The sequence below is a fragment of the Dasypus novemcinctus genome, chromosome X (genome assembly GCF_030445035.2).
Source record: "Dasypus novemcinctus isolate mDasNov1 chromosome X, mDasNov1.1.hap2, whole genome shotgun sequence".
Taxonomy (NCBI): domain Eukaryota; kingdom Metazoa; phylum Chordata; class Mammalia; order Cingulata; family Dasypodidae; genus Dasypus; species Dasypus novemcinctus.
The window spans coordinates 157,066,338-157,092,457 of NC_080704.1; the positions used below are offsets into that span (position 1 = coordinate 157,066,338).

General features: G+C 38.8%; 2 protein-coding genes across 2 annotated transcripts; both read left to right on the forward strand.

Moving 5' to 3' along the window:
- The first annotated feature begins 344 nt into the window (after positions 1–344).
- BRS3 (bombesin receptor subtype 3) lies at positions 345–4,953 on the forward strand. Its single transcript, XM_004457499.2, has 3 exons — positions 345–778; positions 2,351–2,702; positions 4,540–4,953. Exons 1-3 carry the CDS (start codon positions 345–347, stop codon positions 4,951–4,953), a joined length of 1,200 nt encoding a protein of 399 aa, XP_004457556.1.
- A 4,724-nt stretch (positions 4,954–9,677) lies between these two features.
- On the forward strand, positions 9,678–24,580 carry HTATSF1 (HIV-1 Tat specific factor 1). The gene is made up of 10 exons (XM_004457500.5): positions 9,678–9,942; positions 10,128–10,383; positions 12,127–12,307; positions 12,684–12,731; positions 13,194–13,348; positions 15,667–15,830; positions 16,897–16,996; positions 21,356–21,445; positions 22,351–22,488; positions 23,015–24,580. Exons 2-10 carry the CDS (start codon positions 10,198–10,200, stop codon positions 24,242–24,244), a joined length of 2,292 nt encoding a protein of 763 aa, XP_004457557.1. The 5' UTR covers positions 9,678–9,942; positions 10,128–10,197; the 3' UTR covers positions 24,245–24,580.
- Positions 24,581–26,120: the final 1,540 nt, after the last annotated feature.

Here is a 26,120-nt window from a genome sequence, read left to right on the forward strand (position 1 = left end):
TAATAAACAATCAGTATTATAGTATTTAGTTATTCATATGATTCCCCAACAGGGAAGAATAAGCAACTGCAGAGCATTTCCCCAACCCCCTCCCTATCCTGTCAGGGAAACACCAATAAAGCTCCTCCACCTCCCACTCTTCAGTGCCAGTTCGGTAAGCATTTAGCCAAGCATGCTGGGAGATGCAGAACAACTGAAGGAAAGGAGTATCTGGATGACTTGAATTTCTTCCATTCTGTTCTGCTCTGAGACCACCTCGTTACCAGACGTGGGCATTAGACGTAACAATCAACTACATTTGAACTGAGCAGAAGAAATACTAAAGACTTCAGTCTTCAGGAGAAATGTCTGAAAGACAGCATCAGCCATCTAATCAGACTTTAACTTCAAGCACAAATGACACAGAATCATCAAGCTCTGTCATTGCTAATGATAACAAAAATAAAGGATGGACCAAAGACAACTCTCCAGGAATAGAAGTATTGTGTGCCATCTACATCACTTATGCTGTAATCATTTCAGTGGGCATCCTTGGAAATGCTACTCTCATCAAAGTCTTTTTCAAGACCAAATCCATGCAAACAGTTCCAAATATTTTCATCACCAGCCTGGCTTTTGGAGATCTTTTACTTCTGCTAACTTGTGTACCGGTGGATGCAACTCACTACCTGGCAGATGGATGGCTGTTCGGAAGAATTGGTTGTAAGGTGCTCTCTTTTATCCGGCTCACTTCTGTCGGTGTCTCAGTGTTCACGTTAACAATTCTCAGCGCTGACAGGTGGGTTTCTTTTCTTGGTTATATTTGCCAGGGAGTGAAATTGGGCAAAAAAAGGAAGGAAAGCTTGCACTTAGCAATCACTAGCCACTATTCTGCTTTTGTCACACTCTGTTACCTGAATGTGAAGGGGGAAATCGGGTGGCATTTTAAATAAAATTGGTATAAGAATGTGAAAATTCCTGCATTAGTAGCTTGAGAAAGGGTTGAAATTATATGCTTTAGGGATAATTTATTCTCTCTGAAATGTAATTGTTTGCTGGAAAGGATGCTGGATGTTTTTTCCCTGGTTGATCAAGTAAGGCAAATTGTTTCAGGTGTAAAAGAAAAAAAATTCATGCTTTATACATTAGTGCAGCCTAGTGGTGTGATATTTGCAACATTAAAATATTAGCATAGGTGTAAAATTGATCACATATGCATTACTGTCCACCGGAAAAGTGGTAAAAAGACATATGCATCCGATGTATCTGAAATCCATCAAATTAGTTAATGGCAGAAAAATGGTGAGGTTTTCAGCTTCCTTGTAACTCAATGTAATGTCATCACATAATTGTATTTGTTTTCTCTATTGGCATTCAATGACATTTTCATTTCCAGAGAAATAAAGTAATCCTGGTTGACCTTTAGAGCGCTATGGATAGAGTATGTGAGAACCTCTTGCAATCAGGGTATACAGGGTCTATGTTAAGATATTTTCAGTCTAAGTACTGTGTTTTTCTGTGTTCCTATTGTAGAATGATAATTGTGAAAGAATGAAAAAAATTGAGGCTCCAAATGTTAAAAGTGATGCTTTAAAAAGCCTGCAAGAAGCCTGTAAGTAATCAATGCCTGGCAGTACCAGAAGGAATAGCTTCTTCAGATTCTGGAATCTGAGAGGAAAAAAAGCTTTCCCTGTTTCTTTTTTGGATTTTTGCTTTAACTAGTCTTGTATTCTGCCCGAAGACAGACTCACATAAAGGCTGTAGAGTTTAAGGTGGATTTGTCAGGGGAGGCATCTTTGCACTGGCAGAGAGCTTCCTATTTCACCCTTGCCTTGCCCTAAATCTGCTCACAAATGGGGTCCGGCAAAGGATTAGCACTTATGGACAGGGAAGGAATTAACCCTCACCTCTTTACCCCATAAACCCATGAAATTCATTCCTAGGCTGGTTTATGACTGCTTACTCATAAAAGATAGAGAATCGGTTTAACATCAGCCACTTAAACAAAAAGAAAGGCTTTTAGAACACGTATAGGTATACTGAATTACTCTCAATCACACGCTCCTAAATATGTATACTTGTCCTAAATAGAGGATCTCTACACAAAATTTTAAAGACGCTAATCTGGACTAGCTCATATACGTGAATAAGGGAAAGGTGATTTGCATAAACAAAAACATATTGGGTGCGTCATGTGTATTTGAAATCATAACCAATTCTAGTTGGTCAATTCTGACTTGGTTATATACATAAAGGGTATATGCACATGGGTAGGAGGCTGAACGAGATGACCACTAGGGTCACTTCTAACCCTAAGATTCTGTAAGTTTTATATTGATCCTGACCTTTGCCTATGATTATGTGTTTCTAGATACAAGGCAGTTGTGAAGCCACTGGAGCGTCAGCCCTCCAACGCCCTCCTGAAGACCTGTGCAAAAGCTGGCTGTGTCTGGGTCGTGTCTATGATAATTGCCATACCAGAGGCTGTATTTTCGAATGTGTATACATTCCGAGATCCCGAACAGAATGCAACATTTGAAGCATGTGCCTCTTATCCTGTTTCTGAGAGGCTCCTGCAAGAGATCCATTCTCTGCTGTGCTTCTTAGTGTTCTACATCATTCCACTCTCTATTATTTCTGTCTATTATTCTTTGATTGCCAGAACCCTTTACAAAAGCACCTTGAACATACCTACTGAGGAACAAAGCCATGCCCGCAAGCAGGTATGTATTAATTAGGACCAGTACAATATATTTTAGCAGTGCATTATTTTTGTTATGGTCAAGGCCTTTGGAGTCTGTCAAACCCAGGAGTCTATCACCTACTAGCTGAGCAAGCTTGAGCAAATGACTTAACCTCTCTGATCCTTGGTTTCCTTACCTGTAAAATGAAGCTGAGGGCAAGGTGATCTATATGAACTGTTTAACATAGTCCCTGTCACAAAATAAGCATTCAGTAAGTATAGGACTACATCATTAGAGAAGGGACAGCTGATGTGTGGGAGCAGTCAAAAGTATTTACCCCATGGAATAGTGAAGGACGGAACACCAGGTGAGACCTTCTGTTTTAGAAAGCACAAGAGAATAATAAATAGAACATAGGATGATAGAGCTGGCAAGAACCCATAAAATTATTCCTTGCAAACCACTTACACACAGAGACGCAAACTGAGGTCTAGGGAGATGGAGTGCCAGGGGCAAGAGAACACAGTGACTCACAGAGGCTTGATTAAGACCATTGCAAGGGCCAGGTGTGCTGTGTTCATAAACATGGGCAGAATCAAATGACTGTTTACCAAATACAGTCCCATTGGATTTAAAAAGAAAAGAAAAGGACCTCCTGATCAGGATACAGAGAGCTCAGTGCTTTTTTTTTTTTCCTTTTGGAGGCAGACCATTCAGTTGGTTCAACGGTGTTGCTCGAGAGGCTCAGGTGGCAATTTAATGCCCATGTGAACTGGCTATCTTTACTCTATCTGGGACCACAGGCTGCATCTTTATTTAACCTGCTTTTTTTCCCTCACGAGCAGGTGTAGGTGGGACTGTTTTCACACAGGAAATACAGCACGCTTGGCTTTTATGACTCTGCCTATGTGGTTCGAATGCTTATAGATTAAAAACAATTTTTGATACCAACTTAACAACTTTCAGAAACCCCAGAATAATATTCTAATCTAATGAGCCCGTGCTGATGCAGTGAAAGCAATGTGCTTTAGCACCACTTTAATTTTTAAAGTTACATTTTTAAGAATTCCACAACCCTCTTTGTGTTAATTGGAGGCATCTTAGAGTATCTCAGAACCAGGGGTGGGAGTCTCTGGATAAGAGCTGAAGAGACCAAGAGGATGGACTACTGTCTCCATGAACTTGCTGTACTTATTCCATAGCCACCAAATGGCCTCCCGTACGTCCCAGTCAGTTCTCTCACAAACACACGCTCAAGGGGAGGCCAGATTAATGGCGCATTTCTATGTACACCTAGAGAAGGGCTTTTCTCCCCCCTATTTTCATAGTATTTTTTATTGTATTTTTGAAAATACATAGATCACAAAAAAGTTACATAAAAAATGTAAGAGGTTCCCATATATACCCTACTCCCCAGCCCACCCCACCCCACCTGTCCCCACCCCTCCCACATCAACAACCCCTTTCATCAGTGTGGCACATTCATTGCATTTGATGAACGCATTTTGGAGCACTGCTGCACTGCATGATCATAGTTTACATTGTAGTTTACACTCTCCCCCAGTCCATTCAGTGGGTTATGGCAGGATATATAATGTCCAGCATCTGTCCCTGCAGTATCATTTAGGACAACTCCAAGTCCCAAAAATGCCTCCACATCACATCTCTTCTTCCCTCTCCCTGCTCTCAGCACCTACTGTGGCCACTTTCCCTCCACTTCAATGCTACAATTTCTTCCATTACTAGTCACGATAGTTCTAAAGCAGAATATCAGTAAGTCCACTCTCCTCCATATTTTACGAGAAGGGCTTTTGAACAGTCTCTGCCAGCGAAATGATTTTTGTTTTTGTTGTTGCCATTTTTCTTTCTTCTGTAGATTGAATCCCGGAAGAGAATTGCCAAAACGGTATTGGTGCTGGTGGCTCTGTTCGCACTCTGCTGGTTGCCGAATCATCTCCTGTATCTCTACCGCTCCTTCACGTCTCCGACCTACTCACACCCCTCTGCCATTCATTTGATGGCCACCATTTTCTCTCGGGTTCTGGCTTTCAGCAATTCTTGCGTCAATCCCTTTGCTCTTTACTGGCTGAGCAAAACCTTCCAGCAGCACTTTAAAGCCCAGTTGTTCTGCTGCAAAGCAGAACTTCCTGGTCCTCCTCCTGTTGATACCCCCCTTAACAATCTGGCCGTGATGGGAAGGGTCCCCGGCTCTGGGAGCATGCAGGTATCTGAAATTAGTGTGACCTTGTTCACTGGGTGTAGTGTGAAAAAGGAAGAAGACAGAGTCTAGCTTTGCGACTAAAAAAAAAAAAAAAAGGCATTTTTCCTCCCAGCGTGTGTCCCTGACTCTGAGCTGTGTGTAGGTGTACGGTGTCAGAATTTTTGTTGGTGGTGAATTGTGCTGAAATCTTAAGAGGAAAGGATCCCTGTAAGTAAAAGAGAAGCCATGACGTTTTCTTCAGAATGCAAACATTACTGTTATGGGCATTCTAAATAAAATGAAGACAGTCTAGGTCTTGGAAGACACTTTTGTCTATGCCAGTAGGTTGTGAGGGAGATCAAATCGGAGGGAAGGTGAATGGAATAAACGAGTTAAATCTTAAAAATTGAATTGATTTCCACCACCTTTGTGATGTTTCTAATTTCTCATATACTCGTGTGATTTGCAGAAAATTGTGTTTGTGTTTATTTTGTGGTGTAAATCTAGAGATTATACTTTGCCTATTAGGTCCTCACAGAATGACAATTAATCTCTATTTCACTATAACTAAACTTGTGCAACTGAAATGAAAATGTTTTGGGGTCAGAAAGTATAAATTACTAAGAATCTAGGGGTGGAGTTCTTGCTTCCTGGGTCAACATTTATGAACTCAGTGCAGTTCTACTTTGACTCCCGTTGATTGATAATGCAGCAAAGTTATTTTTCACAAACACTGTGAAGAACTTGCTTTATTCACAGTCAGAATAAGTGAACGTGCACATGGTGTAATTTGAGGGCCCCAAAGAAGGACCCGTCTTAAAATCTGCAAGCTTGCCAGTGTCTGAAATTCTTTCTTTATAAGAATTCTTTTCTCTCTGGCAAGCAGTGCCCTCTTTCTTAAAAAACGCAGAAGTACCACATAAAATCTCTAATACCTGGGCGCGCAGTTGTTATCAGACCAGCTTCCTGCTTGATTCTATTAACCCAATGTGTGCCTAAGTCCTGTAAGAGTGTGACCTAATCGGCCCTTGGAAATCAGATGGAAGGTTCTGATTTTCTATCCTCTGCTCCTACTTGCTAACACTACAAGCTTCTTAATAATGATTTCAAACAACTACTGTCAACAAACGTGTCAGATTTAGATTTGTATTGGTTTCAGAAAATGCTTTATTGGTGCAAATTAAAATACACATTTGGTATAATTGTTAAATTTGTATTTTTAAAAACTTGATTGTTGGGTGTGCTTTTGGTAGTTTTGAGCTCTAAATGGCTTGTGTAATTGTGAATTTTTGCTAATCCTGTGGCTCAAAAGGGGGATATATATTAACACTAGACTTTAAGTTTCTGTACAACTGGTTTACTTAAAGTGGAGGTGCCTATATTGTATTACTATTGTTTCAAGTTGGATATTGTAATTAACTGGGGGGAGAGGGACAAAATAAATATGAAGTAAAGTTTTGAATGACTTCCTGTAACTTTATATTCTAAAACCAGTAGAATTCTAGAACCAAAGAATATAACTGACTACCCAGTTTAGTTCCAAATTTCAAATTAAATTCAAGTCACAGAATGCCAAAACATTTTAACTATTTTCCTCAGGGTAAAAAATGTACATCTTTACTCTCCTAAGCATAACATTCTAGAAATAGCTTGATGACAATACCAGATTACAAAAGCCAAGATGACCTTTTAGCAGCTAACAAAAACGGAGTTCAAAGAACTTTCATTTTCTTCACTCTAGTTTACCCTAGGTGACTCAGGGATCTGATTTAAAATAATCCTCTAAGTGGTTTTATAGGGCATTAGCCTCCCATCCATAGGTGGGGGATAGGGATTAAAAATTCATGGCTTTGTTTTGTTGATTTCTTTGGAGGGGGTGCTCTGTAGTTGTTGTTGTTTTAACAGATTATCTTTGTAAGGGCTAACCTTGCAAGTAGGCTTCAATTTCCAAAATTTCTTTCACAGCACCTATTGTGGTGCCAGAAATGTTACTATGGAAGGTTTCAGGTTTTTGGAGAGGATCCTAAATGGGGGAAGAGGTGGAACATATGAAAAACAAATTTTATGTGATTCTCAGTTTTGCTCAAGGTCTGCCCAGCCCCAAGATTTAGAATAATAGACCATAATAACACACTACAAGGCATGGAAATGAGGTCCCAAAGTTAGGTATAACCAATTCATTCAGTGAGCAAGTGCTTGTCATTGGACTTGAAAGTGCTACAAAACATTCATGACTGACAAACATACTGAAAATAGCAAATTTGGGTTTAAAGACTGTGTTTTAGCCATCTTAGGTCAGGGAGCCTCCAAACTTTTTGTCAGAAGAAGTTACTTTCATTTCCACTAGGACTTGGGATTACAGGAAGTGGGGACAGAAAAATTCCTGAACAGAGTGGGCTTAACAGAGCCATTTTTTAAAAATCTAGTTTGATATAGTTCAGTAATTTCCCAGAAAGAGTTCCTAAGTCAGATAGGTGATTTCTTCAGCCAACAGTCTCTGCTTTCATAGGTGAATGTATTTTTACCAAGAAGGTTGTAGCCTATAGGACAGGAGTACCACTTAGATCACCCCTTGCAAAAGTCAGAGAAAGAATAAGGAAACAGATATACAGAGAGAACCAGATTGTCTGGGTTTTAACTCATCCCTCTTCCTAAGTCCAGTAGCCCCTCAGAAGGCCCATCTCCATTCCAGTTCTTGAGTTTTAGAATCCCTCTGTCTTTCTAAAAATAAAGCACACTCACCCCACCCCATTCCCTTTGCTTGTTACCTTGAGAGCTTCTGTGACTTGCAAAAAAACCTTGCAAAGACAGAAACGACCTCAGTTACTGCTGATTTATTCTACAATACACAGGGACATAAGAACAAACAGGAACCAGGCCCATAGAGACAATGACGTTGTTAGAAATAGAACTGTCAGGTATCTCACCGCCAAAGAGAACATTATAGCAGGTACAAGTGTGCTTAGTTTCCAACACCATTGCTCTGTTATTATGGTGTCTCAGTGACCCTCTGTCATTCCTTTGGCTTCTTCTCTCACTTCTGGGGAAACTTTTCTACAGCAGGCCTCCTCTTCTGCTTTCTGCCTTTCCTACGTGGGTCTCCCCACTTCTGTGCTACCTGACCATGTCCCTCTCTGTATGTTCCATACTCTCCCTGAGAGAACCTCGTATTGGCTCAGTTAGTCAAATCCAGGCTAGAATGCAGAACTACCCTGCCAGGTCACCTCACAGGACTCTGGCTGGCTTTTGGGCCAGGGGGCTGGGTCACAAGGGACCGAGGCATACAGAACCTATTTGGCCACCTGCTCAGAAGGGGGTTGTGGATACAGCAAGCAGTCAGAATGTCATGTGCAGTAGAGCTGTGCAGCATATTAACACCTACCCTGTGAACTCACTGAGGAATGAAATGGGAGCCCAATAACACATTGCTGAAAACAGCTGTACACTATTTTTGGATACAGGAGGAAATATTTAGCAATGTTTAAATGAATTTATAAAACTTGTGTTATTTATATAATAAATATGCATGACAGTTCAGTTCTCTAATAGTTCCACCCAGAAGAGGAACTTCATGAAAAAGAAATGTAATTCAAAAAACCCAAACTACTACTTTAAAGCCTTGCTATGGTTGAAACCATATATTCACAAGGCTGGTATGTAGGAACCAAAACCTTCTAGACTCCATACTCAGCTGCTACGTATAGAAGCAAAGGTCACGGGAATGCTAGAAGTAATTTCTTCAGGGAAACTTTTCCCCTCCCTCAATGGTGGGGTCTGGGTTACGATGTTCATGTTTACACGTAAGGGGTTTATTATTATTTACATGAATATTTTTTAAAGGTTTTCAGCAAATACCGACAAACACAATCCACATAAACAAACATAAGCTCTTTGGGGTCCTCAAGGGTTTCTGAATGTAAAAGTGTCCTGAGACCAAAAAGTTTGAGAACCGCAGTTCTCCAGCATCCGGTACTTCTTTCAGCACATCGTTTCCAACCAACGTAAGCCTGTCTCCCTCGAGCAGTGCCCGTTTTGTTAACTGCGGGCTCACCAGTGCCTGGCACTTAGTAGGAGCTCAATAACGATTTCCCTAATTAAAATATATAGAGATCACTTAAAATGGGCTCTTCACTTTCAGCAGTGTCGAATTTCTGAGGGAAAAAAAAATTCTGTTTAGAGGAAAAGCATACTGAGTCTTCCTAAAAGCAAAACAAAATGACGGAGTTAGTCGGCCACCAAAGGGGGCTGTTGACACTTACATGTCCCTTTTAAGTTTCAATTTTGGGCTTTGAGCCCCTCTGAATCCTGGAGGACAAGATGCAGGCAGCTGCATCAGCCTCCCAAAGAATTTAACTCCAGCCAGAGGAAGGTGAAGACATACCGAAGTGTCTTAAGAGACCTGAAAAGGAGGTTGGGCCTTCTACCCACCGTTTGTTCAACACACACCAGGCACCACACCCGTACCAGGTGCTTAGGCTACCAAGACGACCCGAGCAGGTGCCCAGGCGAGGGAATAATACAGAGGTACAAGCCACGGCTCCTGCCCGGGGGAGGGGCCTCTGGGCCAAAGTGATGCGACTTTTTCCCAGCCTTGCCCACCCCGCCCACTCCCCCAAGATGGCGGCAGCCCCGACACCCGCGGGGCGCCGAGGAGGAATATTCCCACGCCTTCTTCGAGCTGACGCCAGGGCCCGCCTACCCAGGAGGCCACCAAGCCCGGTGTCTCCAAGGTTGCTGCGGGAAACCCGCGCCCGGTTCCCCACGCGGGCGCCGCACGCCCCCTGACGCCCCGCCCCCCGGCGCCCCAGACCCCCACGCCGCGCCCGCACGCCTGCCGGCGCGTCGGCCCTTGTTGACGCCGCTGTGGGCGTGTCGGCGCGACCCGCGACGTCGCGACGCGCCCACAATGGCGACTGCGTCAGCGTGAGCGGGGCCCCGTTTAGAAGTAATTTCCTGACGCTGTCGCGGCAGCCGTAGTCGTCTCGGACCGGCTCGGCGGCTGCGGCGGCGGTGGCGCGCGCGCGCTCCCGCCGCGCCCTGGACGGAGCCGCGGCACCGAGGCCGGGCGGAGTGAGCCAGGTGGGCGGTGGCGTAGCCGAGCTGGGAGCATCCGCGCGCGCGGGCTGGTGGCCGGGCAGAGCTGGGGGCGGCGCGGCCACCGAGGGGGCACCCGCTTCCCGGGGGCTGCTGGGGCGCCGGGGGCGGGGTGGGGCGGTCGGGCGCGGGCCACCCGGGCGGACCGCTCTTTCTCTGCTCCATTTCAGCTTCATCTAGCATCGCGGCCTCTTAGCTCCTTAGCTCGCCGGGACCCTGCCCCGGGGCTAGGTAGGAAACATGAGCGGCAACAACTTGGATGGGAACGACGAGTTTGATGAGCAGTTGCGAATGCAGGAATTGTACGGGGACACCAAGGACGGCGGCACCCAGGACGATCCTGGCGAAGAGACCGAAGCTTTCGAGCAGCAGCCGGGCGACACCCCTTACGAATGGGATCTGGACAAGAAGGCTTGGTTCCCTAAGGTAAGAGTGGCATGGGCGCCACTGCAGAGTGGGCCCGCCTGGCCAGCTTTACGGGACATTCCTTTTACGTTTTCTTTGCCGAGGACTTTGGTTATAGCCCCCATGGATAGGGACGTTTCTTTTTGTTGTTGTCTATTGCAGAACCGATGTGTAAGGAAACATAAATCTTAAGGGAAATGTTTCAAATGTAATTAAATTAAGCCCACTTCTGTGCCTTATTAATTTTATCTCTGACAGTCAGAGTTGGTTATTACATTGGTGATTGCTTTTTATTGCAAAGAGGAAAAATACCAAGAACAGATCTAGTAGCTGTTAATCCCAGGTAGCCAACCTGGGAATTCACATTTTTAGTACCATGCACAAAATGCAGTTTCTTGATTTTTTTTTAAAAGGTAGCCCTTTATGTATCTTTGCTGATTGAACTTTGTACCGCTCTTTTCTTTCCTATTAAATTTGTCCCTAGGTTTGAACTCTGTAACCACATGTAATCATAGGACTATGACTAGAGATGCACAGAATATGGATGGGAAAGATCTGTATATATTTGTTGGGAGTACTTGGAAATTGTTAGATATTTTGTTTCAACTTGGATGTAAAATAACTGGTCTTAAACTTGGTTCTGTAAGCATGGTGGTAAAAGAACTCTGTTTCTCCAAGTCTCATTTAGGTAGGAAAAAAGATGCTAATAGCACACTGACTGGCAAGCCAATAATTTAAAAAGTCTCTGTGGTGTAGCTTGACTCTTAATTAATAAATTTTATTTCAACTTGTTTGGCTTTCCATATTCTGTTTGTGTATGCAATTCCTCCCAATTATTAAAATTTACTTTTTCACTTCTATACTGGTAGAGCCAGCTCAAGTGCAGATTTCGTTTCTTCAGCCTTCTGAGTACTTTTAACAATAGTCTGATAATGGATTCATTTGTGATTCTGTCTTTGATATCTTATGCAGTGGAAGCCAGTACGTCTTCAGACTTCGAGTTTTAAATTTTCTCCATCTCTTCAAACTTCGAGTTTTAAATTTTCTCCCTTCCTATGTATGCCTAACATTGATTGGTATGAAGATATAACTACATTTCTTTCATTGTGTTTTTTTTTCCATTGTGCTTTTCCCTAAAAGCCAGGTAGATAGATATGAGTTGGCTTTGTCCTTAATTTGTTTAGAAGCAAAATGATAATGTAATTAAATTAGTGACGGAGTTAAAATGAACATTTAGTTTTACAATTATTAGGTCTGTTTTCTGTTCATCAAATTAGTATTCCATTTTGTGTGCTTTCTGCACACATGTATTTAAATAGTGTACATATATAATTGCATACAGTAAAAGATAAATTGATTCTATGGTTAGATTATTAGTCACTTGTTGATTTTTATTCTTTTTTATTGTTACTTGGTTCTTCTTTCGTTATATGTCATTTTAGCTTTATTAAAGTAGAGATAGTAATTTATAAATGGAACAACTATAAAAGCTACCAATTTCACTTAAATGTGCCGTAATAATTTCTCAAACTTTTGTTTTGGTAATCCAAGTGCCCCCATCTTACTTTTTATCATTTTATGCAGTTTTCTATAGAAGGTGACTAATCTTGCACTTACACTTTAAGTACTATGACTGTTATCTGAAGAAACACTTCTTTGTTAATTTGTATAAATGAATATGCAGTAAATTAACAGTTTAAACTTTGTATGGGAGGAAATAATTTTGCATTTCTTAAGAGTGTGTGTGCTGAATTTCTTGTTTAGATCACTGAAGATTTCATTGCTACATATCAGGCCAATTACGGCTTCCCGAATAATGGCGCCTCTAGCTCTACTGCAAATGTACAAGATGTCACTGCTAGGACTGTAGAGGAACCTCCACAAAGAAAAGCCCCCGAACCCACTGATCCCAAAAAGAGGGGAGAAAAAAGAAAGGCTGATTCAGGCAAGTGGTCCTAGCTTGCAAAACATGAGTTTAAAATTAAAATCGTGTGTGTGAGTGTGTGTATATATAGTTACTTTTTAGAGAATTGTAATTAGCTTCGCAGGAATAATAAGATGAGTTTCTAAGATAGTGTCACATTCGTAAAGAACCAAGAGAACTAGCCATCTTTTTTCAGACAGGGCTCTGAATCCAGTTATCCGTCAAAAGAGGTAAATGCCTTGAAAGCTGGGCAGTACTTTCAGTTAGTTTGTATTGCTCTTCTAAGGTAAGAGAAAGTTCCTGGGAATTTCAAGAAATTGCCACATTGTCAAGATTTCATAATGTATCTCTTTATCTTATCTTGCATGTGTTTTATTTATTGTGTTTTGTTTTTTAGGATGGTTTCATGTTGAAGAAGACAGAAATACCAATGTATACGTGTCTGGTATGTATTCCTTTTTAATCAAATGTAGGGTAGAAAATACTTGATTTTGAGATTTTTTTTCACAAAGTGATTTTTCAGTTTTTAGTCCATTTTTCATCATTGTGACATTATTTTTTGTTTGTGTACATTAGTGATAGGATTGTTTACTACAGCACTAAGATAAATGACGTGTGTGTAACTTTGCATGCCATCCTTTTTGCCTGCTTTAGGTAACTTAAAGCAGTTTGCCCCTTCAGATTCAGTGATACAAAGCCTATGCAGAACATAATTTTAATATATATTTGAATACTTCAAAATCTGAAATTTACTCAGTTCTATAAATATGAGATTTTTACGTACATTTAGAAAATCAAAATTGTACTCACCTAAGTTGTAGGTTTCTAATTGGTAGAATTCTAAGTAACCCTTACCTTATTATAGATGTCATTATAAATGTTTTTTTTATTTTTATCAATGTTACAGGTTTGCCCCCAGACATTACAGTGGATGAATTTATACAGCTCATGTCCAAATTTGGCATTATTATGAGAGATCCTCTGACAGAAGAATTCAAGGTCAAGCTTTACAAAGATAATCAAGGAAATCTTAAAGGAGATGGGCTTTGCTGTTATTTGAAGGTTAGTTATGTAGTCAAGTAAGTTTATCATATCTCCATTTTTAATTGGTAACTAGATGATAACCAAGACCAAGAACTTTGCAAGGTATGAAATAAACTGATTTTTCAGATTGTGCCTGTGTCAATGACATTGATAAAGTTTACTTGTTCTTTTGAGAAAATGTGTTAATTCAAATCAAAGTATTAAATAAGTTATATGACTGAGGTACTTATTTTGTCTTAAGAAATTCTTAACGTAAAACAGATCTGATTAGGAGTGCACATATAATCAATTCAGAATACATTTTAAAATTCCAAAAGGAAATAATAAAAATCAAGTAACATTTAATGAGTTAGACCAGGGTTTGGCAAACTCTAGCCTGCCTCCTACTTGTATATATAAAAGTTTTATTGAAATGTAGCCACACTTATTCATTCACAAATTTGCCCATGGCTGCTTTCATACTTCAGTGACAGAGGTGAGTAGTTGCAACACAGACGAAATATTTACTAACTGGCTTTTGACAAAAGAAGTTTGCTGACTCCTGAATTAGACCCTAGGGAAGATGATACCTTATGCGTACTGCTTCAACATAGTTTTGGAATTAGGAAAGAAGAGAAAGTGGCATTAACAGAAATTTTCAGTACTTCATGTATTCATGGTACCATAAATCACAATGGGACCTGTGAGTGCCAAAGGCAGCTTTCATGTCTGGAACACTTGTCACCAAAAGAGCATGTATTATGCATTATTGTGGGGAACAGAAGAAATAGGCACAATGATGACATATATATGTATTATAAAGCCTGATAATAATTACAAAGTAAAATCAAAATCATAAAACAGTAAACACAGCATATATATGTTTCAAATATACAGAATTCCAGTAGGCTCAGAAGAGGGTAGGATTAAGCTGAGAGCTTTTGGGGAGATAGAGACTTGGATCTTGAACATGATGGTTATGGGACATGAATGTGACCATTATAGAAAGATAGTTATGTAAGGTTCAAATTTAAGGAGATTTGAGAGTTTTAAAAGTTCTTCAAGGATTATTAAAAGTGAACAGAGGGAAGCAGACCTGGCCCAATGGATAGGGCGTCCACCTACCACATGGGATGTCCGCGGTTCAAACCCCAGGCCTCCTTGACCCGTGTGGAGCTGGCCCATGTGCAGTGCTGATGTGCACAAGGAGTGCTGCTGTGCCACACAGGGGTGTCCCTTGCATAGGAGAGCCCCATGCACAAGGAGTGCGCCCCGTAAGGAGAGCCACCCAGTGTGAAAGAAAGTGCAGCCTGCCCAGGAATGGCGCTGCACACACAGAGCTGATGCAGCAAGAGGACGCAACAAAAAGAGACATAGATTCCCGGTGCTGCTGATAGGGATAGAAATGGTCACAGAAGAACACACAGCGAATGAACACAGCAGACAACTGGGGCGGGGGGGAAGGGGAGAGAAATAAATAAATAATAAATCTTTTTTTTTAAGAAGTGAACAGATTCATAAGGAGCTTTATTGCATTTTTTTTATTAAGAAAAAAAGGAATTTTGAAAAATCTCTTGTATATAATATAGGACTCATAAAAGTACAGATGAATAAACAAGGAAATTGAGTTCCAGAAGAATATAATTAATCGTTCCAGGATCCATATTTGATGTGAGCAGCTGATTCAGTTGTCCTTTTGTGTTCTCCCCAGGTCCTCAGAACTTTGACTATGTTTGTATAGACTTGACAGTTGCCCCCTGTGTATAGGAATCAGAATCCACGAATGTGTTTAATGTATAAATTGTGAAATGATCATCCTCTACCCCCCAGTTTATTATAGAGCTAGGTTTTGGTTGATGAACCAAAAAAATTAAAGACTGGCTATGCTATACTCAGTTCTTTAAATCATTCTGTCATTTAAATAGGAATATTACGGAATTTTAAAACTGAAACTGTTCTCAAGTCCTGTAAGTCTAATCACCTCATTCTGAGTATCTAAGGGGCAAACTTACTTTTCTAGTAATAATACAATTTATTGAACATCTAATGTGTGTGCTATCCTTTACATGCATTATTTCAAATTGAATCCTCAAGAACCCTGTGGTGAAGACCTTTCTCTTCGTATTTTATAGTCCCATTGGGGCTCAGGGAGTTTGAATAACTTGCCCAAGTTCCACACAGCCAGTTAGGGACACTGTTTCTCCAACACAGGTTACATGATACTCATTCTATCAAAACAACTAAAGTAGATGATTATGTATGTTTTCATTGTGTATATAATCATTAATCTAAAAACCTCTAGAAGTTTAATTTCAGTGTGTGATTTATTGACTGTATTTTGTTTTACTTTTATAAAGAGGGAATCTGTGGATCTTGCATTAAAACTTTTGGATGAAGATGAAATTAGAGGCTACAAATTACATGTTGAGGTGGCAAGGTTTCAACTGAAGGGGGAATATGATGCCTCAAAAAAGAAGAAAAAATGTAAAGACTACAAGAAGAAGCTGTCTCTCCAACAAAAGTTTGTATTTTTTTTTCCTTTTTGAAGGTTTCATAAATATCTCTGAGTGTATTTTTGGTACTTGCCACCTAATTTTGTACCATCCAATATGCCTACAAATCATTTTAAAAGAATTTCATTAGATCATCAGGAACCTTCAGTAGGCTGTACGATAGAGTGATTTGGCAGTGATGGTGTTTTTCATTTGCTAGGGTATTTGTTTATAGTATGGTAGGGGCTTTAATGAGATGAGATACCATCTCGGAAAATGCTGAAAATCCAGTTAAATAAGAGAGTTTAGTTTTGTATAGCAAAGCCATTAATTTATCTTTGATGTGGATTGAAATTGGCTACAGCAGGAGTTAAATTTTTTATAAGCATTAGAAATTAAAACCAGTAGGTTTTCTCATTGTTATCACTATGTAGTTGTATATAGTATATACATAATGTAGTTAAGTTTCTGTTATCAGTAAGCTTGTTAAATAAACTTGAAAATATGCTAGATTTTAAAAATTAGCCAAATGATAAACAGTTTTATCATAGTGGGTTCTAATGGCACTTCTAACACTATGATTAAACTAATGGTAAAATGACCATAAAAGCATTTAGTTGTGATGTCCCAACATTTTTAAAGTACTTAAAATAGACACACATTTTATAAACAATATCAGTAAAAGTTAAGATAGTAACAGAGTGTGAGTAGTTTTACATATTTCAATGTGGTGTGTTTTTTGTAATCTTTAAATGTCTAAAAGCCAATACAATTTAAAATTCTTATGTCTTCCTAGATAGTCGTAAATACTAAGTAATTACCAGTCTTCGAGGAGTCTCATGAGAATGTTTGTAATCAGAGAGCAGTTGCTCTAGAAAAAATAAAATTCTGGGGATTTCACATACTGTGTCCACTTTCACATTCCATTATTTTTGTTTCAGAAAGTTCTCTGAAATACACATTGTCTTGGAATCAAATAACTGTCATTATTAAATACTCAGTAAAGGATTATATTACATCTTATTGTTTTTCTCTTCACGTGCCTGCAAAATATTAAACAAAATTTACAGTTTTTTGTTATTTATTGCATTTTAGGCAGTTGGATTGGAGACCTGAGAGAAGAGCTGGACCCTCAAGAATGCGCCATGAGCGAGTTGTCATCATCAAAAATATGTTTCATCCTACGGATTTTGAGGTTGGAAGCTGTATTTTTATTGATAGAAATGTTGATTTACTTTCTTGTAGGAAACCCAAAGCATGCCTCTCCCCATCTTTCTCATTTTACATCCTACATGTCCGTGAAATAGTCAAGGCAGGAAAACGGAGCCAAGAATCAATCTTAAGTTTTTTTATTTTCTTTTGTTTAGCCTAGTGCAATGTTCTTTTAATTGTTTCCTAGGTGAGACGGTTTAATACCCATCCTGTGGCCCCAAACAATAGTTATGTGGTATGGGAAATCATTTTTAAAAATCATCATTAAAATGTTGATGGGAGTTGCATGTAGATTTTGCGTGCAGTTCAGTGACGGCTGATTTGGGTGGAGAGTACCAGTATCATACTTGTAAATGAAAGCTTTATTTTCATACTAACAGTTTGATGCTTATAAAAACCTTGGTTTATTGAAATACAGTGCCTGGTATTTAAATAGTGGGAGTTGTTTTTCAGGACATAAGTTTTTTACAAAAGTCTTTAGTGACTGTTAGGAGAACTTTATGATACGTAATGTCTGTGTGAAAATTGTAAGATGGGCAAATAAAAGTGAATAAAGGAAGGCAAGCTATTAGAGAGATTTAAGGAGTATTCATTTCTATCAGTCCTTTGCATTGTCTTTTGCCTCTATTCCTTATCTCTGTCTTTTGGCATAGGCCAGTACAATTATTACTGGGAAATTTTTATTCCTCTCCTGGTTTCTGAAATTAATGATAGCAGGTTATACATGTGAAAAAATGTTCCTAATGTAAATTTCCTGGTTTAGGAATGATCTAGCCCAACCAAAATCCATTCTTACTTACTCTTTTGCACATTTAAACAGTCAACATGTCCTGCTTAGAGAAAAGCCCCGAAATGGTCTGTTGAGCTCCATTGTTGCAAATACTAATGTGTTATGGTTTACTGTATATCTATAGAATCTGGGCATCTTTTGAAGGTTGTCAAGAAAATACATGTGATCTATTAATAAGGACGTTTAATGTCTCTTCTGATTAGAAATCTTGAAGAATCTTGAGACATAACACAGCTGTTTTAGACTTGCAGCAGCAATGAAGTATGTTTTAAAAACACACACACATGCACAGTGAGTTGCTTTTTGAAGCACTGTCATTGCCAGATGGGACTTTAAAAGGAATGTGTAGTTGTTATGTAGTCCACTAGGCACTGCCCCAGAATTTCCTATGATTCATTGCATTTTATCTCCTTGGTAAATAAGCGGTTTGTTTATTAGGTGACATATTAATTTCTTTCACTCCATGTCCTTGATTCACTCATTCCATATTCATTCTAACATGTTTACGTGAATATAAATGCAAACATTATTCAAAACATCTAGAACCCTTGCAAGTAGAAGTCTCTTGTGTAATTACATTTCTTCTTGTTTCTGCCTCCTGCCTTGCTCATTGAAACACCTTATTCAGTCTAGCTGTCACCCTGGACAGGCTAAAATTTCCTAGTTTAACAAATATTCATTCCAAAAAAGCCACATTTATTCTACCTTGCCCCCAGCAAATCCCCACCAATGAATATTTTGGCAGCTAGAGGTTTCACACGTGCAAATTCCTGTATTTAAGAAAACCCTTACTTGTTTAGTATACATTTATTTTGGAGTTATAGTGCCTTTATATTATCCTGTTTATTTCCTTCTTAGCATTTATTATCAGAAGTAATTTTATCTGTTTTACTAGAATGTGAACTCTATGAGAGCAAGGACTTTGTCTACCTTGTTTGCTGCTCTATTCCCAATGCTTAGAATTGTGCCTGACACATAATAGGCCCTCAGCATATATTTATTGAATGATGAAAAACTGAAAGAATGATTAAATAAAACCCCTGTTACAAGTCAGGGTCTTTTCATTCACCCGATGAATAAAATATTTTATTTTTAGCATCTTTGCAAATGAAGAAAAGTTTTCACTTCCACATGCATATGCCATAGAGGATAAGAGGGTACTCTGTCCTGGCCGTGATGGACTTCAGAATTCACAACCAAAGAAATCCTTGATGGTTATTTTAGTTTCCTAGGCTGCTCACGCAAATACCATGCAATGAGTTGGCTTAAACAATGGGAATTTATTGGCTCACAATAAGTCCAAATCATGGCATTATCATGGTGATGCTTTCTCCTCAAAGACTGTGGCCCTTTGGGATTGGCTACTGGTGACCCATGGTCCTTGGCTCCTCTGTCACATAGCAGTACACAGGCGGCCTCGCCTAGGCTCTCCCTTCCTTTCCTGATTCCTTTGACTTTTTGCTTCTCATTTTCCATGGCTTTCTCTCTGTTTGCATTTCATCCTACTTATAAAAGACTCCAGCAATAGGATTAAGACAGATTATGATTGAGTTGGGCCACACCTTAACTGAACCTCTTCAACAATAGGTCCTGTCCTACTTAGAATGGGTTCACACCCATAGGAATGGCTTATGTTTAAGAACATATTTTTCTGGGGTACATAATTCCAAACCACCTTAGTGGTGCTATCCTTGTTTGCCCATCTGCCTGGTCTTAGGTGATCCAATGAGAACCTGTCAGGAGGGACTACAGACAATCTTGATTTTTGTTCAATTTCTTTGTGGGCCCGAACCTCAAACTGTATCCATGTAGACCTGCGCTGCCCAATAGGGTAGACTCTAGCCACATGTGGTTATTTAAATTAAAAGTAAATTATAATTGTAGTTCCTCATTTGCATAAGCCTTGTGTGGCTAGTGGCTACCATGTTGGATAATATAGGTATATGACATTTCCATTATTGCTGAAAGTTCTGTTGGATAGCACTGGTTATACACATTATGTACCTTGTTATAAAGTGTTCAACAGAAAAACTTTACATTGGGCATTTTTGGGGAGTTATTTGAACAAACCATATGAAACTAAAGAACAGACACCACAGATACCAGAATTGAGAAATCAAATAAAAACTGAATTGTTGGGTTACCTGGGATGTCAGAAAGAAATTAGATTTTGGGGAGTACAGTATATTTTCATTCCAAACAGTTGACCAGTATCAGAAGCAACATATCTAAAAATACTTCTGTTATGAGGGTGAACAGTGTAACTTCAGAGGGTCTTTGGTAAGTTGAAACCTTATTTTAAAAATACATCGTCTGGCAAATTTAAACCGCTAGATGAGCTGCAAAAGCAAGGGTCTCATTGTGTATTCCAGCACTGTCCAATAGAAATATAATGTGAGCCACATGTATAATATAAATTTCCTAGTAGCTGCAGTAACAAATGTAATGTGAAACAGGTAAAATTAATCTTAAATTTCATTTCAGTTACTGTCTGCTACTGTGTATTTTTGCTTTTTGAAGGGAACTTTAGGTGGGGAAATCCTCTTTTCTGTAGTTTTTTTTTTTTGCAGCTCCCCTGTAGTTGGTAAGAAAAATTAAATTGTGAGAAACACAGATGAATTTAAATGTTTCCCAGAAAGTAGACATTTACTTCAATAGAAATTCATAGATAGGATATCCTCATTTATATTTGTATATAGTTGAAATTCAAGTTGATAATTGTAAGTTTTTATAAGCCATTTTCATGAATTGAGACTTGGAGAAAGATTTGTTTGTTGATTCCCAGAGGGAATATTAAGGCCTTTTGTTGTGGTAAGGGAGGGTGTGTGTGTGGTAGGAGTGGTTTTCACCCAAATTTCAGACCACTAGAAGCAGCAGTCCTTGAGTGTTCTCAATATATTCTTGGTTGTAAAAAAAAAAGCAACACTTACAAATATACTTTATTGTGTGCTTAATACCACCTCTTATTTGTGTGGTTTTCTTGTAATACGGTAGGAGACAAGAAAGATGAACAAGAATCCTAATAGGGAAGGTTTACCCTGTGGGTTAAAATAGAATCTTGGAAACATGAAAAACACTCTTAGAACACTTAGTCAATGACAAAGATAGATCTATCCATGACAGCATTTCAGTAATTAAGAATCTATTCAAAACATAAAGCAAAGGGCTCTCATAATCATGGTACCTGTGCAGATTATAGGAATAAGCAGGCTCCTAAACGTGCCACTGGACTTCTGGCCTTACAGCTGCCGGAATATGGGATTTCCATTTTCACTTCCCTTCCCTCTCTTTTGCCACTGCAGACTCCTACTGTTGCCTGCCAATCCTGTCCGTTTCCTCCATCTTAAAACAGGCCAGACCTGTGGTAATAGCGGCAGCTGTAATGGTATAACTTTTATTTGTTTTTGTTTTTTTTAAATTTTATTTTGTAGACTGCAGACAAATGTAACTAATCTTAAATGAAAACTATGTCAGTTTGTCAGAGCAAGAAAATAGATTTTCAGGATTTATAATTAAAGAACGCAAACCTGTTTTAATCATGTATTTTTGCAGGATGATCCCTTGGTGCTGAATGAGATCAGAGAAGACCTTCGAGTAGAGTGTTCAAAGTTTGGACAAGTTAAGAAACTCCTTCTCTTTGATGTAAGTTCATGACTTGAATAAATTAACCCTAAAGCAATCATTCTTCAGTCTAATAAGTTATTATGAGGTGTCAGTATGTCCCCAAATTTTAGATTGATGTTTTTTATATAATAGATCTATTTTATATAATAGATTAATGGTAATCATCTATTAGCAATAATTAAATGAACATAGATTACAAGTCAAGGCTTTGGTAGAGTTGTTATGCCTTGAAATTTCCCTTCATTATCACTACAGAGTAGATGATAAGGTGAAAGAAACCTTAAGAAAGGTATTTGACCCTTATAGTGGCACCTTATGGTTCCCTCTTTGTCCATGTTTTTCCCTCTTTGTGAATTGTTCCCTTCCTCCATATTTGTAGAAGAAGAATTGGTAAAAATATTCTTCTGTATATTCTCCTCATTCTTCTTTTACTTCTAAAATTGGCACACTATAATTACAAGAGCCAACGTTTATTGACTGTGTACTTTAAGCTACTTTATGTGTTACCACATTTAATTCCTCACACCCCTTTGAGGTAAGTAGGTATTATTATACCCATCTTATAGATGAGGGAACTGGAACTTAAGAGATCAAGCACCTTGCCCAAGGTCATCCCCTGGTCGGTGCCAGAGCCAGAATTTAATTGCACAGCTTTCTGACTTGAGAGCCCACACTTTTAACTGTTATACTGTTCCACTCTCATTGGAGAATGTTGTCAGCAGAAACATTTCCAAAGGATGTTGTGCTTGGTTCTTGTTAAACAAGATTAAGTTAAGCAGATAGCTTAACCAGGGTAAGCAGGAGGAAAGATTTCATACATAAAATCTTCTAACTCAAATTAATAGAACACTATTACTTACCTCCTCTTTTGAATGTGTTTTATTTTTCATCTTGCATATTCCTTTTTCTTCCTTATCTTCTAGAGGCATCCAGATGGTGTGGCCTCTGTGTCCTTTAGGGATCCTGAGGAAGCTGATTATTGTATTCAAACACTTGATGGAAGGTGGTTTGGTGGCCGTCAGATCACTGCCCAAGCATGGGATGGAACTACAGATTACCAGGTAAACTTTGTAACTGTCAGGGGCATGTGAATTGTTCCATTACCAGCAAATACTGGTCTAACCATCCTTCAGATTTACATTTTGGGTTCTGTTTAATCTGTTTACTGTAAAAATCCTTATTTTAAACAATACTTTGCATTCAGAGGCTAGAAAGAAAAATGTTTCAGTACTTCAGTTTATAAGTCTGATGTTTGGAGACTTGCTCAGAATAGAGATAAGTAAAGAAAAGAACTTACTGAACCAAAACGTTTCTTTTCCTTGTAAAGTACAGACAGACCTCAAATACTAACTTTTAAAGAAATGAGACATTTCTGCAGAACTCTGATATTTTGCATTTATTTCAATGATCTTATTTAAGGCCACCTTTAGTAAATCAAGCTGTAAAGTTTTAAAAACAAGATGGAGAATTGCTTTGATTTCCATAAAGGGAGATGCCTTATAAAATTAGGATACTACCCTCAACATTAGAAATGCTCAGAAAAGTTGTTACTTCGTTATTTTAATGGCATTTTTCATTTATGCTCAGGTGGAAGAGACCTCAAGAGAAAGGGAAGAAAGGCTGAAAGGATGGGAGAATTTCCTCAACACCCCTGAGCCCAACCGAGGTTTTCGGCGTTCAGATTCCGTTTGTGCTTCAGAAAGAGCAGGGCCTTCTAGAGTAAGGCATTTTTCAGAACACCCTAGCACGTCTAAAATGAATGCTCAAGAAACTGCCAATGAAATGGCATTGGAAGAATCTGTAGACGAAAAGAAGTTTGAAAAAACAGAAGATGGAGAAACTGAAGAAAGTGCTTCTGAAAAAGATGCTAAAGAAGGTGGCTCTGAAAGAGAACCTGAAGAAAGCGGCCCTGAGCGAGAGCCTGAAGAATGCTATCCTGAAAGAGAGTCTGAAGAAGACAGTCCTAAAATAGAGTCTGAAGAAGGCAGTTCTGAAAAAGAGTCTGAAGAGAATAGTTCTGAAAAAGAGTCGAAAAAGAATGGCTCTGAAAGAGAGTCGAAAAAGAAGAGACTCAAAAACGATTATGAAGAGAATGGTCTTGAAAAAGAATCTGATGAAGATGACCCTGAAAAGGAGACTGAAGAGGAGGAGGGCCTCCAAAAAGAGTCTGAGGAAGATGATTCAGAAAGAGACTCTGAAGAAGACAGCTCTGAAAAACAGGGTGAAGTCGGCTCGGATAAAGAATATGAAGAAAATGGTGTTGAAAAAGAATTTGATGAGGATGGTTCTGAAAAAGAGTTTAATGAAAATGTTCTTGAAAGAGAGTTAGAAGAAAATAACTCTGAAAAATCAGAATTTGAAGATGATGGCTCTGAAAAAGTGTTAGAGGAGGAAGGCTCTGAGAGAGAGTTTGAAGAAGATTCAGATGACAAGGAAGAAGAGGAAGATACATATGAGAAAGTGTTTGATGATGAGTCAGATGAAAAAGAAGATGAAGAAGCAGATGGAAAAGGGCTTGAAGATGCTGGTGAAAAGGAAGAAGATGATGATGCAGATGAAAAGCTCTTTGAAGATTCAGATGAAAAAGAAGATGAAGATGCAGACGAAAGGGAAGATGAAGAAGATGCAGGTGAAAAGTTGTTCGAAGATGACGATTCCAACGAGAAGTTGTTTGATGAGGATTCCAGTGAGAAATTGTTTGAGGAGTCTGATGAGAAGGGGACTCTGGATGGTTTTGGAAATGTTAACGAAGAAGGGCCCCTGTCCACAGGCAGCAGCTTTGTCCTCAGTAGTGATGATGACGATGATGATATTTAATCCTTAAACTTGCTTTTTAGGGAGATTCTTTTTCCTCAACCTATACTTGCCTATGCTTCAGGGTAATTACTAGTAGTGTAACATGAACACGTGCATAGTGGTAGGGATGCCATCAGATGAATTCATCAGAGTTTTCATTGTTACCTGTACTTAATGATTTTAAATATCTGTTAATTGGCTGTTTGGTTAAACCTTCATAGTCATAGTGCAAGTAAACTGGATACTTGTCCTTTTGTCAGATTTGTTAAATGCATGCAGAATAATATTTTTAAAAGTATTCCAACTGAAGTTTGTGATATTCAAAAATAAAAAGTTGCTAATATGCAGAAACTGAAAGTTGAACTTGAGTGAATTGCATCTGAATTGCATTCTATTGCTTTATTCATATTAGAGTTTGGTTTTTCTCAGGACTTGAAAATCCCTTAGGAGTCTCAATTCCAGCTTACGTTAACATTTAGGTCCCTATTTCCCCTCTCTAAACGAGAACATCTTCCTGCACTCATAAGTAACACTGGAATTTTTCCCTGCACAATTCTTGCAAGTTACTTTTTAAAAATTTCTTACCCTTTTTCCATGAAAATTGACCCTTGGATGTACAAAAGTGAACTTCCTGAGGTCCACAGCTTCCATTATTTTGAAAACATAGGGAGGGAGATTAGTATTCTACCATGTATTGTTTCTTAGCCTTTTGGATTCCCTTTAGAATTTGGTTAGTGATGGAATTCTCCCCAGAAAAATGTACACACATACAACACAACTTCTTGTATACAGTTTTAGGAGAGTCATGGACCCCTTGACGTTTAAGAACTTCTGTAATGTGTACTTTAGTTTTCTTAATTTTTAGACTCATGGTGCCTAGTACAGTGCTAAGTTGCATAAGCCCAGTAAAATTTTGGGTCTTGATTCTGCTTGCCAAATTCAGGATTGGTGAGTGTACTTCTAATGAAGAGTTAAGAAGTTATTCTCATAAATTACAAGTTTTAAACTATCAGTGTGTTTTCATTATAGTGTATGTACATGAAATCATTACTGCTGCTAGAAAAGAGCTTCTGCACTTAAAGCTAATTTTCATTCTGACACTTTTTGGTTGACCTCAGATTTCTTAAAATCTTTATGATTTTCACCAGAGATAAATATGTAAAAAGAGATGAAGAAAGTTGCATCTAGAAAAATTGCAAACCAATAATGTTCCCTTTCGGGATAAGCCAGAAACATTTAAACCCTTATATTTATTGAAGAATTGGTTTTCTAAATGAAACGAATGCTTACCTTCCCTGCACACAACTCTTGGGACAGGTAACTCTACGGACATAAATTAGCTCTAAGACCATTAGAGAACATTTTCCTTCCTTATGTTAAAATTTGTAGTTTTGGAAATCCAGAAACTCAAACTTACATGGTCAAAAAGCATTGCTGACCCTGGCAGGTTACCATCGTATGACTGTGAGTACACTTGTGCGTGTGTTAACAGATTTCAGCTCTGAAGCATGCTGCACCCATATTCTAACCTCTTCCCCTGCTCATTAATTTGGTTGAAATCAAATACTCATGCTTTTTTCATATAACACTGGATGTGAAAGTCACAAACAGCTGCAAAATGGTAAATAATTGGAGGGGATATTAATAAAGTCATGAAGCACAGTAATCACGTTTTATTGCCCTGTAAACTTAATTTATTGTGAGGCAGCAATACATTCCACTATCAAAAGAAAAATATAGGGGTGGATTTTAAGCACAGCAATGTTCAAAAGTTAGCCAACCATTTCTAGAGTTAACGTCAACCTTAAGACTTACAAATTTACAGAAAGTATAAAAACATTCAATGCTGAATGAGTGAGTGAACCAGAAGTGGCTTCAGGAATGGCTTTTGAAATTT